The sequence below is a fragment of the Hoplias malabaricus genome, chromosome 5 (assembly GCF_029633855.1).
Source record: "Hoplias malabaricus isolate fHopMal1 chromosome 5, fHopMal1.hap1, whole genome shotgun sequence".
Lineage (NCBI taxonomy): Eukaryota > Metazoa > Chordata > Actinopteri > Characiformes > Erythrinidae > Hoplias > Hoplias malabaricus.
Window position 1 is genome coordinate 49,503,086 of NC_089804.1, and position 14,174 is coordinate 49,517,259.

The window sequence follows — 14,174 nt, forward strand, 5'->3', positions numbered from 1 at the left end:
ATGTTACTAAACTAAACAAACTGAGTTACAAATGAGTTTCTGTGGTTCTTCGAAGAGTAAATAAATACAGATAAGTTTAACTTCATCCACCTACATACAACAGTAGGTTTTCCCACTCAAACACACCGTTCCACCTTAAACGATGCTTAGATTTGGAATGTAAACAACCAGAGAACCAGAGAAGTGGGATTGCCCACAGTCGTGGAGGTTCCCTTTAAGCATTGGGTCTTGACATAAGCAGGACTATGCGCATTATTAGCATTACGTCTTATAGCACGTTCACTTTTTTATTTGCCAGTGGAATAAGACACGTCCACCTTAGATATAGGTATAGTTATTACATTTAGGGCAGAGCTTTGGCCACAGGGAACCTGGGTGTCTGTGTTCCATCTTCACTTCGGGTCCCTCTCCTGTCTGTATGGGCTTCCTCCAGGTGCTCTGCTCTGGTTTGCTCCCGTAATCCACAGACACATGTTGGCAGGTGGATTAGTTGCTCAAATTAGCTCACAGCTGTGTATATGTTGGTGAGTAACAGGGTGAGTCTGTTCTAGACATGTATTCAGTTATTCTGGGTAGTCTCTGGACCCACCAGACACTGATCAGGATGAACGAATGATAGAATGAATGCGTTTAAAAAGCATTTACTTGCTAAGATATCGTTTTTGTAACATACAGATCGTTGGCAGTGTAGCTGTGGTCAGTAATGCGGTGTGACACGTCCGCTCTGGTGTGCAGTGGCCTTTAGGGTTGCGCTTAAAAATTGGAATTCATCTCGACACGCAGCACTGCCTGAAGTTGTAGATTCCTCCCTCGAGTCAGTTCGAGGGTTCAAGGGGCCGCCGGTAGACACCTCCCTGGACTTTTTTTGAGAATCAGACCGCCCTTCAAGATGGCAGCAGGGTGTCCCCCGAGGGCGAGAACAGGATTGCCTTTCTTTTCTAGACTTTGAATGTAAAACCGTGAGGCTAGCCGTGAGAGGATGAACGGCATATGCCAGTGGTTTCAAAGTGTTGGAGTTGGTAGAGAGGGCAGGTAGAACCACGGCAGAAAAACTCCACAGGCTTCACCTTCCAGAGGTGTTGCGAAATTCTGGAGGGTTTGTCAACAGCCTCTTCTTTAGTAGACTGTGTTATTGCGCCGTGTTGTGTAGAGCCACTGTGCCACGGGGCCACCACAACGGGAGAGATACAGTGCGCAGGCAAATTGATGTTCAGAGATCATGTTGCGATTACTGCCCCTATCCCCTAGGTTGTTATTGAAATTAAATAGAGACCCCTTACTCTCTCTGGCTGTTGCTTGGTGATAGCTGCGTGTCTGGCATGTAATCCCGCACCTCTTTGCGACTTAGCCGGAGCTGAGGGAGAGGAGAGGGTGATGTCTTGGGGCTGCAAGCTCTCTCTCTCTCTCTCTCTCTCTCTCTCTCTTTCTCCCGCTGTCTCGCGCTTCCTCTCCCTCACTTTCTCCCAGCCTGAGGGGGAGCCAGAGACAGCAGTGACTGTTATTAATTTCTTCCGTGGCGGCATGTGGGCCGCTCAGCCCTTAGGTGGATGGGGGCCAGCGGAGTTTGGGGGTCTAGATCACAAGCTCATTTCACGTGTGACTGCGTGGGAATTAGCGTAAAATCTCGGTGTGTTTCTCATCCTCTGTTTCTCTCTTTTATTCACGCACCCCCTCCCTTCGCTCCAATCTTCCACCACGAGCAGAAGGCTTCTGTGACAAACAAATGACATCAGATCTGTTAAAAAAAACAGCCTACAATCTGTCCCCACGCTCAGCCTCCTGCCCAGTCTGTGCACTGGTGAAACACAGCGGTCAGCGTCACGAGAAGCACAAAAGTGAACAAAACGTGCACAAGAGCTTTCAGGTGTCTGCGCGGCTCGGCTCAGCGCTCCGGAAATTTTGGCACAGTGAGTGGCCAAGGCCTGGCAGCTCCCTCCGCTCGCATATGGTGTCGTCACCTGTATGTTTGTGGCAAACTGGCAGTCCACACGCGAGCATATGGCACAGGCTTCTCCCTACCTCAACGTTAGCCTTGATTTTCCTGCTCCTGGCTCACTCCCATATTCTTGTTTTTGCTAGCCCATCCATCTACGCTTATCTGGCTCTTTTTTCCTCTCTTTTTCTCTCTCCCTTTTATTTTATCATCCCCCTGTCTCTACTCTATCCCACTCTGTCCTCTTCCTTTTTTACACTCTCTCTCTCTCTCTCTCTCTCTCTCTCTCTCTCTCTTTCCTTATCCCTCTCACCCCTTTATTTTATTCCAGTATCTCTCTCTCTCTTTCTCTCTCTCTCTCTCCCTCACACATTCAGCCTTCTTCCTTTTCCTCTCTCTCTCACTTTGCTGTCTCTCCCTCTCTCTTTTCTGCTTCTTCCTTCTCCGACTTCTGTTGGCATTTTGCAAATTTTTTCTCTTTATCTCTCTCTCTTAACTACTTCTCCCTCTTTCCCCATTTCTCCTTCTCCTTGTACCTTGCTTTTACCCTCTCTCCCTCTACCTCTTTACTAATGCCTGGAAAAAGACAGAACCATCTTAATAACCGCCTTTCAGAGATAACTACACAGCCAAGGCAACGGAAGATGACAATGATTCTACCCCCCCCCCCCCTTTTCTTCTTCTAATATTGCAGCAGCTATGCATCCTGGAAAATCAAATGGAGCGTTAAACCTGATTAGACTATGCTTCCACTGAACTGCTTGTGCTGCCAGTTGCTGGTTGTGTTTTTTTCCCCTCTCTTCTCTCCCCTTTCAGCTGCTGTGCAGTCAGTGTGTGTGTATGTGTGTGTGTGTGTGACAGGCCTCAGAACTCAGACACTGATAGCAGGCCCACACCCAACATTCCTTCTCCCCTCTCCCTGGGAGCTAAAGGCAGGTCTGGATCCTGAGTGGCAGGTGTAGTCGAGGAGAAAAGTAACATGTGCCACAACACGCGCCGATAGCATCTCTGCTCTCCTGCGCTGAGCCGCCGCATCTTTCCCCATTCTTCCGGCTCCTCTCGGCTCCTCTCAGACAGCTCACCGGATAAACACTGTTCCTACACGCCCGCAGACTTTCACACCTCGATGCCTAATTACTGATCAAACGGCAGCATTATTAGCATGCACTTTAAGAGTCGCCGATTGACGGCATCACAAATCCAACTGAAGCGGTTACCCCTTCTGTGAGGGACTCTCTGAAACCCTATTCACATGTAATACCCGAGACATTGCTGGCTCCCTTTTACCGGAAATGTCCGGGCTTTGCATCATTCACTCGTGCAGCCTGTAAAAGTGCTTCAGTGCCACTCAGTCCTACATATTTGCCTTAAATTCCTTAGTAAAAGAGACTGCCTCCAACATTCAGGGTGATACTAACCCAGAGGGTGTGGCAGAGTTGTTGGGGCAGCAGAGCAAATTAATGAGATGTGTAATGCATATCAATTGTAAAAAAAAAAACAAAGTAACAGCATTGTTTTGAAGTACACTCCAATGGCGTTTGGAAGCAAAGACCTACTTGACTGTTGTTATATATTCCCATAGATAAAAGGGTGTAGAAAAATGTTGGGAGCCACTGTACTAACCAGTGCAGGTGTTTACAAGCTGGCATAACAGAATTGGACAGTTAGTGTGCTCTTCCAGGTGTGCTGAGCTGTATCATGACATCGTGCTTACAATATTTCAGTTAGAAACAGTGGCTGGCATCCCATGGCTCAGAGGAAGCATACGCCAGCCGTCACTGTCCCAACTTGGTAGCATCATTGACAGGGAGAGACCTTGGAGAGACCTGCCTAGCGTAGCAGTGACTAAAAATCTTGAGAAAATAAGGTAAAAAATTAAAACTTAGTTGATTTATGTCTTAATAATATTTCAGTCCACTCTGAGGCCATTTTGGCAACATCCCCCTTGGTCACTTATGACACTCGCACTAAACCAGGCACTGATTTCTCTGAATAACGAAAAGCTCCGGGTGACTGTCTGTGAGGAGTTGGTGTGTTCTCCCTGTGTCAGTGTGGGTTTCCTCCGGGTGACTGTCTGTGAGGAGTTGGTGTGTTCTCCCTGTGTCAGTGTGGGTTTCCTCCGGGTGACTGTCTGTGAGGAGTTGGTGTGTTCTCCCTGTGTCAGTGTGGGTTTCCTCCGGGTGCTCCGGTTTCCTCCCACAGTCCCAAAAACACACGTTGGTAGGTGGATTGGCAACTCAAAAGTGTCCGTAGGTGTGAGTGAATGTGTGTGTGTGTGTTGCCCTGTGAAGGACTGGCGCCCCCTCCAGGGTGTGTTCCCACCTTGTGCCCAATGATTCCAGGTAGGCTCTGGAACCACCGCGACCCTGAACTGGATAAGCGCTTACAGATAATGAATGAATGAATGTATTGAAATCGACCTGTATAACTTCTAATTGACATAACCTTGTCTATATCAACTATTTCGAATATTTTTATTCTGTTATGTCCCCACTGTGTGTTCATGTACTGTCCCTTTAAAACCACGCTACCAAGCTATAGTCATGTGACTCTGCCACATGGAAGCATCCTAAACGCAGAGTTACTCGAGCAGCTCGTACCAAAGAAAAACAAAGCATCTGTGATTTGGACTTGCCCTGTTTTGCCTGTAATTAAGATGACACTGAACAAAAAATCAATGTAAATGCTGTGACCAAAGCACAATCACACACCAAATATAAACAGTGCTCAATAAACAAGAGGAAAAGGATCCCAGCAACATTAGAAAAAATATCCCAGCTTTAATACTGGAGCATATTTACAGTACAAGCCTCGTCTATGAACTATAAAGGTCATTAATACAAAAACATATTCGTAATCATGTTAAAATGTACAATTAATTGTGATATTGATTTGTGCTCATATCACCCAGCCCTAGTATGAAGTATTCACAAACCTGTCTTAGCTCTTGTTCATGCACAAACCTCCACAACAAGGGATGGCTTTCCCGACGTATGACTTTCCCAGCAAATGTGTCTTTGAGCATTCCTGTTTATTGCTAAACCGGTGAACTCTAGCCGCCTGCTTTATAACTCCTTCATAATGTCTTTGCTCTTGTTCAGGTAAATTTGCAGGTGACCTTTACTGGGATTTGCGCTCCCACACGTCTCCCCCCCTCGTTTAATTTCCATGAAACATCCAGGTAAAAAGGCACGAGTGAAAAGAAGCTTCAGGCAGAATCCAGGCCATTCGCATCGCTGTGCTGTTCCCACGGTCTCTTTAGCTCTTTAACAGCAGGGCCCAGTCTGACAGTGTGGTTGAGTCCCTCACGGCGTTCTTATTGTCCTCTTTATCGCTGGGATCAGAGAACGCGTGTGCTTTGCAGAAGGGCCTAGTGCGGTTTAATGCTAACATCTCGACCACCCCTCTCTCTCTCTCTCTTTTTCTCCGGTGGAGCGCAGCTCTGCGGCGGTGTTGACAAGGCTGCGGCGGCGGCAGTGTTGACGGATGCAAGCGCGCTGTGAGCGGAGAGTTTGCCGGCTTTGAAGCCAGAGCTAAACCCTGCATTTCTGCCCTATTTATATCAATCATTTATCACCAGGCGCTCCGGCTGTCTGTGATTAAAGCAACCCTACAGGAGGGCAACTTTTGAGCATATATAATTCATATCTACAGACACACACACTCTCTCTCTTTCTCTCACACACACACACGCATACACTCGTTCTACACTGCTCAGTCAAATATAACACAACAGGGCACAAGCCCTTCATTATACTCTGCTCAAGAGCCTGCATGGTTCAGACTTGTGTCCTTCCTGATGTTTTTATTTTTTTTATATAAGGGAAATCATCAAAGCTTTTCTTCGATATGTAATTTTGATCTTGCAGTGCTCATGTGAGACACGGGCAAATACTGTGCAGCTACCCCTTCTCCTGACTGTGCTTTAAATCCTGGCTGTTTTAGATAATCTGTAACTTAACTCAGTGCCATGACAGGTTTTTACCAGTATTCCACTTGAATTTGGGCCCAAGTCGTACGGCTAAATTTAAAATGCTAAGAACCTGATCCCTGCTCCAAACCTGCTCGCACAAAACCATAGATTATCTGAGATATAATCTTACTGTTCATTGCACTGTTACTAAGCACTTGAGCTGATTGAGTTGGATTAAAACCGTACATAACACATTGAAAAATTAGCCCAAGCCTGCCCTGGATCTCTGTTTTGGCTTTGGCTGGCTCTGGTTTTCACCAATGTTGTCTATATCAGAGCCACACCGATCAACCACAACATTATGACCACTTCCTTGTTCCTACACTACCATTCTCGCAGCTCCACTGTGTACTTTCACTATTGCAAACTGTAGTCCATCTATTTCTCTTCATAGAGAACACGTTGTGTTAGTATTTGTTGCACTTTAACTTCCACTGCTGGACTGAGAATAGTCCACCAACCAAAAATATCCAGCCTCAGGCATCCTGTGTCCACTGATGAAGGACAAGAGAACAACAAACACAAACTGTGCAGCAACAGATGAGCTACTGTCTCTGACTTTACATCTACATGGTGGACCAACCTGGGGTTTGTCTCTAACAGAATGGGCACAGTGTTTAAAAACTCGAGCAGCACTGCCTGTGTCTGATCCACTCGTACCAGTGCAACATACACTAACACACCAGTGTCACTGCAGCGCTGAGAATGATCTACCAGACAAATAATACCGGCCCTGCATGGGTCCTGACCATTGAAGAAACAGGGTGAAAGGGAGCAAACAAAGTCTGCAGAGCAAGCGATGGACTACAGTCTGGATTTGTAGAACTACAAAGTGCTCCTGTATGGTTAGTGGGGCTGAGAGAATGGACAGTGAGTGTAGAAACAAGGAGGTGGTCATAATGTTTTGGTTGATCTTTGTATGTCAATGATTGATTTGTGTTTTTTTTGTCTGAATTTCAAAAGAACTAGGTGGTAAATGTATCACACACTGGGAAAAAAATGTGCACATGCCCTATAAAAAAACATATTTATATCCAGTTACATCTAACTGTCTGCATGTATAGCCAATATAGCTTCAAAAGCTTTGGTAAAGAATTCAGAAATAGCATGAATCTGTGAACAGATCAGTCTTTTGAAGATGAGACTGGTGCCTGGCATATTTTCCTGGGCGTCTGAATGAAGCCAGATTCCAGCTCTCTGACTGAGTTAGAAAGACAGGTCTCTGTGGTGTTTTGTTGTTGGGGTGTTTGGATTTAATGGAGCCTAAATGACCTGATTGAAACATGATACCTTTTTTTCACAGACAGGGAGTGGGTTTATTCCAAGCGTTTCGATAGCTATCTGTGAGTCATTCAAAGTGAACCTGGGGATTTTGTAGAGCCCCTAGAGAGCTGTGCAGAGCACTCAACGGTATCTCCTGGGTGGGGAAAAATTGGGAAGGAAATTAGGAATTAGGTAAACAGATGAGAGTGTAGAAGAGTAGGAGATGAGAGTGGGGCTTTACAGAAACATTTCCATCTTTGCTTACCCATCATTCCATTCCTGCTTTCCTCCCAGAATCCATCTCAGAGCCTGGGGTCAAGCCCACCACCTTCCCGATCACTCCACGCGCCACCCCTCCCACCGCACACGTCAAGATCACCACGCCCAGCCATGGCCTCACCACCACCCCATCTGACTACGACGAGGAAAACGACATCAACTTGGTGGAAGCTCTGCCCAGCAAACTGCCTCCGGTTTTCACCCACAGCTTCACCACACCCCACTCTCCACCCCGCACCCCATCCCCTACCTCCAGCCCCGGCTTCGAGGACTCAGGCAGCGGAGAACCCAGCGGCGATGACGACATAGACGGTAGCGCAATGGAGGCGAGCGGAGAAGAGCCAGTCGGTAACGCAGCCCTCTTACTACATTTCCCATAATCCTGTGCTTGTAAGGGGGTGTTGCTGTCATGTCACGGGTATAGCACTGAAGAATAATGAAGGGGAAGCCTGTAGTGACTGAACTTGTTATTTATATGGCTTTATATAGCAAGGCATCTCCATATCCGATATAAACCCAACATTATTTTACAAGTATTTTGTTTGTAATTACTGTTTTAAATAACTCACCTCAAGCCACTATTCAAATTAATATTCTATTTTCAATTGAAATTGTTTTATTTAATAAATTGCAATTGAGAGTTTGAGATGTCATATGGATGCAGGTAGTGTCACAGTCACACAGCTCCAGGGACCTGGAGGTTGTGGGTTCAAGCCCTGCTCCAGGTGACTGTCTGTGAGGAGTTCGGTATGTTCTCCCTGTGTCTGCGTGGGTTTGCTCCGGTGTCCTCCCTGAGTCCAAAAACACACGTTGGTAGGTGGATTGGTGACTCAGAAGTGTCCGTATGTGTGAGTGAGTGTGTGTTGCCCTGTGAAGGACTGGCGCCCCCTCCAGGGTGTGTTCCCGCCTTGTGCTTAGTGATTCCGGGTAGGCTCCGGACCCACCGTGACCCTGAACTGGATAAGTGGTTACAGACAATGAATGAATGTTGAAATTTGGGCTGTGTTTATTTCATTTGGTCCAAATTTAGATCAAGATGGACACATTTTTGAGAGCATATATCAATTTTCAACCAAATATTGATGTAAAAATTATGTCTTTTTCTTTTTTATTTACTCTCAGAGTTGTTTAGATGGCTGTAAAATGTGTCTTTTCAGTGTCTTTTTAATTAGTTTTTTCCAGGTGGGTGTATAGTTATCAATATGAAGGCTTTCTGTATAACTTCATTACTGAAATCTATACAGAGTTGTCCAAAGTGTTCTGATGTGAAATGGGTAATTGCAGAGAAACATACCAACTCATACTTATATTGAACTTATTTAAACTTATACTGATGTTGACAGGAACTAGGAATCAGAAATAGAAATATAGACAGGTTATTTACCGTCCAAAACCACCACTGAGACAGCACAGCTCTGGCTGATGATGGTGAAATGGTGGTACATATGACAAAATTTGTTCTCTTGGGGCATATTTCATATTTCTTTCCTTACAACACCCTACAACACCATTTTTTGTAGTTTTCTGTTCTCCAGATAATGTCAGACATTTTATGAAAGGTATTTAAATTGTACAGAATAATGTAAAATAATTGTATTTCTGACTCTGAACAGGCTTTCACATCAAACCACTCTGAATAGCTTTGTTTACATTTTATCCATTTAATGTTCGTGAAGTTTTGAAAAAGCATGGCATTAACTTCAAATGCCACACATCAAGCTCCCTTAGAAACTATCTTCTTTCTGAGCCATTTAAATGCACTTTTTGATATTCTCTGATCTAAGTAGACCTCAGTGAATTCAGTATTATCTCTGTACTTTACAATGACAGTTCATTTTCCACACCTCAACTTAAACTAGCACTGTATTTGGTACCGATTTAAATCATTTAGCTCAAATGACAGCTGTAGTTTTTAACATTGACCCGACCTTACAATCCACTGCCTGCTGGAGTATGTTTAAGATGCAGCTTGTGACAGCTGTTCCTGCTCTCTGGGCGACCGTTGGACTTCAGTGTGGCACATGTCGAATGAGAGAGGCATACTGGAGCAGTGGCAGCCCATCTGAATGCAGAATAGTGTGTAAAAATTACAGCCTGTGTCTATAGCCCCAGATTGTCTGCTCTGGCCAATGAGGCCTGGAGGCCTTTTGTTGTTTTGTCTCCTTCCAGCCTGCAAACCATTTTCAATCAGCCTTTTTTTTTTAAAGCTCCCCATAGCTCTCCTGACCTTAAGTCAGCCATAGTGTGGTTGGACTTGCCTGGGTTGATGGAAGAGAGAGTGGCAAGGCTTCCTCAGATTTATTGTCTTGTCACTACTGGACCAGAGGGCTGTCTACCAGGCAGAGGGGAGGTGTCTCTGGGGTGATGCTTGACAGACTCCTGTCTCTCCCCAAGGTTCAATAGCCCCATGAGACAGAAGTGAAACAGTGTGGGGTTCCATTTTAAGACCCCCCCAAACCACTGTACCAAGGTAGGGGCTCATAAATCTACACAAAAATGAACCGCGGTGAAAAACAAAATCCCAGGGATGCTCTCTATGCTCCAAGCGTTAATGTCATTTTCCATCCCTCTTCCAGGTCTCTCTCTCTCTCTCTCTCTCTCTCTCTACCTCACTCATGCTCACAAAGTCCTTGAACATCCCCCCGCTGACGGCTTTATGACTTGTTTGTGCTGAGCGAGAGTTGTGTTTTTATTTTATTTTATTTTTTCCCGACCATCAGTGGTAATCTTTGCCACAAGCTGTAGCTACCAAACCGGAATCCAAAGACAGAATGTGTGTCTCAGTATTTAGTGTAAATATATTGTACCATATACCATACACTCAGCTGACAATACAGGAACAATCTGTAGTTTTAAAATTAAAAACAGCCCTGTGAAGGACTGGCGCCCCCTCCGGGGTGTGTTCCTGCCTTGCGCCCAGTGATTCCGGGTAGGCTCCGGACCCACAGGGACCCTGAGTTGAAAAAAAGCTGTTAGAGACAATGAATCAATGAATGAATTAATGAAAATTAAAAACAAGGGCACATCTGTTACTCTGCATAAATTGTTTGCCCCCTTTCACCCTGTTCTTCAAAGCTCAGGACCATCACAGAGCAGGTAATGTGTGTGGTAAGGTAGTTTAATGTGCTATATAATGTAATTTAAGGTAATGTTCTGGTACAAGTGGATCAGACACAGCAGTGATTCTGGAGCTTTTAAACACTCATCCACTCCACATCCACACCTGCCATCGAAGAACAGGGTGAAACTGGCCAACAATATACGCAGAGCAAAAGATGAACAACAGTTTTTAATTGTAGAACTACATAGTGCTTCTGTGTGTAGCTGTGAGAGCAGTGGCCATAATGTTAAAGCTCATATGTGGATATGCATTTGTTATGTTTATGTTCTGTTATGTCTGGTTGTATTATTGTTGGTAGATTAGGTCATTTATAGATTAGCTCTCTAGCTAGCTCTACCTGCTCATATTAATATTATTTTAGCTAGCCAACGCATTAGCTAAATTTTTAGCTTCTGTTTATCTGTAACAATTTTCTGTTGAGCACTGTGCCTTGAATAATGTTAGCAGCTGTTGGGAATGATAGCAGATGTGATTCCAGTATCAATAAGGTTTGGCTGTGCTTAAAATGCTTCACGAAACCTTAAGAAGGTAGATCTTAAGGAGGTAAAATGAAATAAAATGGCTCTGTATCTCCGTTGCCTGCTGTTTCAGACTCATCTCAGATTCTAATCATGCCTTTACGTGTCTGTTTTTTGGAAGCTTGGCCAAGACTAAATCACTTGCTCCCAACTCTAGGGGCTTATACCCACACTTATGTGCTCAAAAAGGACTTGATAATTAACTAATGATATACCTCATATGCAAGCAGAATACAGAACTGTGTAGAAACTGTTTTAACTGGAGTTGCTGTAGACCTGTATCTGGGCCTAGTCCCAACTCTAAAAAGCAGCTTACCTTCACTGAATCCTTCATTAATCTTTAAAAAGGATGTGTGCAGGGATTAAAGCAATTTGCTTTCACTCATATAATACAGTTTGTAAAAATACTATGTGAAAAACACACACAGAATTTTTTACAGTGCCCTTCAGTGGCATGATTTTAACCGTAATGAATTACAGAAATATTACTGAATAAATTTCATTAACATCCCATTTACTAGGGGTGGGTCATATGGTCCTAAAATAATCTTGATCATGATATTTCAGGGTATTTTGGCGATAACGATATTTTTGATATGAAAAAACACTGAAAAGTACAGGAGGTCCTCGGGTTACATCAGTGCCGAGGTACGATGTTTCGTGGTAACGACACATCTCCCATTTACTGTATAAAGCCATGTTTCCCACTTTGCGTCGTAAACGTCGTAACGCGAACTTCGTGTTCGGTGTGCGCGGCAGAAGAATACACGGTTATGCGGCTCGGGACCGAGGTGTTTCATGATAATTACTGTGTTAGGATAGGATAAGTGCTTACAGTATGTTATTTGCGTACAGTATGTACGTATGTTCCGACTAACACCGAAAAACGGTTTACAACTCGACATAGAAACGGATCAACGTCGTAAGTCGAGGACCCCTTGTACTTGTATTAATTTCCAGAACACTGCAAACAATTGTTATATTAATATTGACAATATTCAATTAATAATATGTTTAATTTCATGTAACTGCATGACATCATTATGTAAACAACTCAGAATATCACGATTATCACAATATTGATTTTTTTTTTATCGTTGGAAAAAATTTACTTTTACTTTCTGTATCTACACGTTAAAGTCTTCACCTTAGATTGGTTCTGTTTATTTCAGTACCCCTCTGAAATGGTTTGTGTCCGAGAAAAACGTTGCACATCCAGTCATACAACTTATTTTCTTTTTAAGATTTATGCTGGAAAAAGAATTTTTAATTTTTTAGGTAGATTCCGTTTAGTCCAGGACCCGAAATGTAGGCCTTAGTTGTTACATAATGGTAATAATTAAGTTGTGATTTACACAAACATATAAAAAGCTTCCGCTCATTTGATGGTGAGGACTAATACAATAAAATTAAAGGGAATTTTAATGTAGATTTACGGTTTTTGTAAATTACAATATCTCTGTTTATGTCTTCCTGCAGGTCCTATTGTAGAAGCCACCATTGAGCCCAAAGTCGAGGAGCGCTCCTCCTGCGACAACACACCTTTCGGCTGCTGTCCGGATGGCAGGACCACTGCCAACAACCCTGAGGGCACCAACTGCCCCTGTAAGTACCTTCAACCTCACACCCCTGCCGGTTTCTCTGTCTGCTCTCCTCCTGTGCGTGTAAACAGATGTGTCTATGTCTCTCAGTCAGGAGAGGTGGAGGTGGACAAGGGGGTGGTGGGTCATGGCCAGAGAAACTAAAGACAGCGTGAACAGATTAGACCAGCATTGCCACGTACAAGCTGATTGACCACGGCAGGAGCTGCTCTGCAGTGTTGAAAACAAAGAGCTGGTCCACTGCCAAAATGAGAAAGCTATTTCTACACAATAAGCTTTGACAGGCTATTGATTAGTGTGTACAGCAGGAAAAAAATCCCATAAACACGCAAAAGCAAGTCCCTTACACCTGCGTCCATTATCCTTTAGATCACTGTCTGTTTTAAAGATGCCCAGAGATTATACACAATAGTAAACGATCAATACTTTAAGGGCGAAGTGAAGCAAGCAAATGTTCTGTAGTCTAACTACAGCAACAGCAGGTCAAATGTTAGCATTTTGCCTCATATCCATCAGCGGCAAGGTCTTTCAGCCGATCGCTGCTTATCGACGTTGTGCCACCAGAGCCGAGAGTGAGGAGCATAATGTCCAGTTTGCTCAGGTTCAGCTGACAGCATTTACTCGGCCTACGTCTCTCAAGCACTCACTGCAAGATAACTTACAGCTCCTCAGGGTTCCAGAGCGAGTGGGAGTAACAAACAGTTAGCCCCATGCTGTTTGATGGCCATGCTAATAATACTAGGCCTGTCCACACACTGCTATTACATGAATGGAGATGTTTGGCACAGGCTTTTAACAGGTCATAATCCTTAGTTTAACGTTTAAATAACGAACTCCATATCCAATGGCATTATATGTACATCAATAGCATTTGGCAGATGCCCTTTTCCAGACTTTAAGAGTCTTGCCCAAAGTATAGCAAGGTGTTTCTACCTGAGAAGGGCACTCAAGTCTGCTATGTAAAGTGCACTGGTATTTCCCACCACACTAAACCAGCTGCTGGCACAGGCAAGGGGTATTCACTCAGGTATCCGTTTACCAAGGCCTGTGCAAATTATATGTAGCCCCCTGGAATTAAATTTACAGTCTCTGTTTCACAAACCACACACACTGCGCTCATAATAAAAAGGCGCTGTCAGCTTTACTGTGCATACGCAGGAAATTATGAATGATGAACTGGAGCAGGATGTAGCAAGGAATTTAGCATTTTAATTCAAGCCTGGAGCCTAATTTCTTGCCATCTCTCAGTGTTGGCTGTCAGCGTTCACTGTGGGAAAATTCCTACCCTCACATGTTTCAAATTCACAATCTGATCAATTCATTTGCAATACCCATTTGCTCCTTTTTTTGCCTCCAAAAGTCCTATCAGATATGGAGGTGATGTGTCTTGGTGGAAAAAAAATAGCCCTTATCATGCAATTTTAACCAGCTTCTGTCACTCACTCGTCCCTGGGATTAGGAGACAATTATGGCTATCTTTCACGAT

The 14,174-nt window shown here is 44.1% G+C and overlaps 1 protein-coding gene across 1 annotated transcript in view; it reads left to right on the forward strand.

The window, feature by feature from the left end:
* agrn (agrin) overlaps positions 1–14,174 on the forward strand; it is a 330,093-nt gene that overhangs the window by 272,527 nt on the left and 43,392 nt on the right. Inside the window, exons 17-18 of the mRNA XM_066672367.1 lie at positions 7,464–7,796; positions 12,567–12,692. Of these exons, the coding sequence (XP_066528464.1) occupies positions 7,464–7,796; positions 12,567–12,692 (459 nt within the window). The remainder of the gene's footprint in view (positions 1–7,463; positions 7,797–12,566; positions 12,693–14,174) is intronic.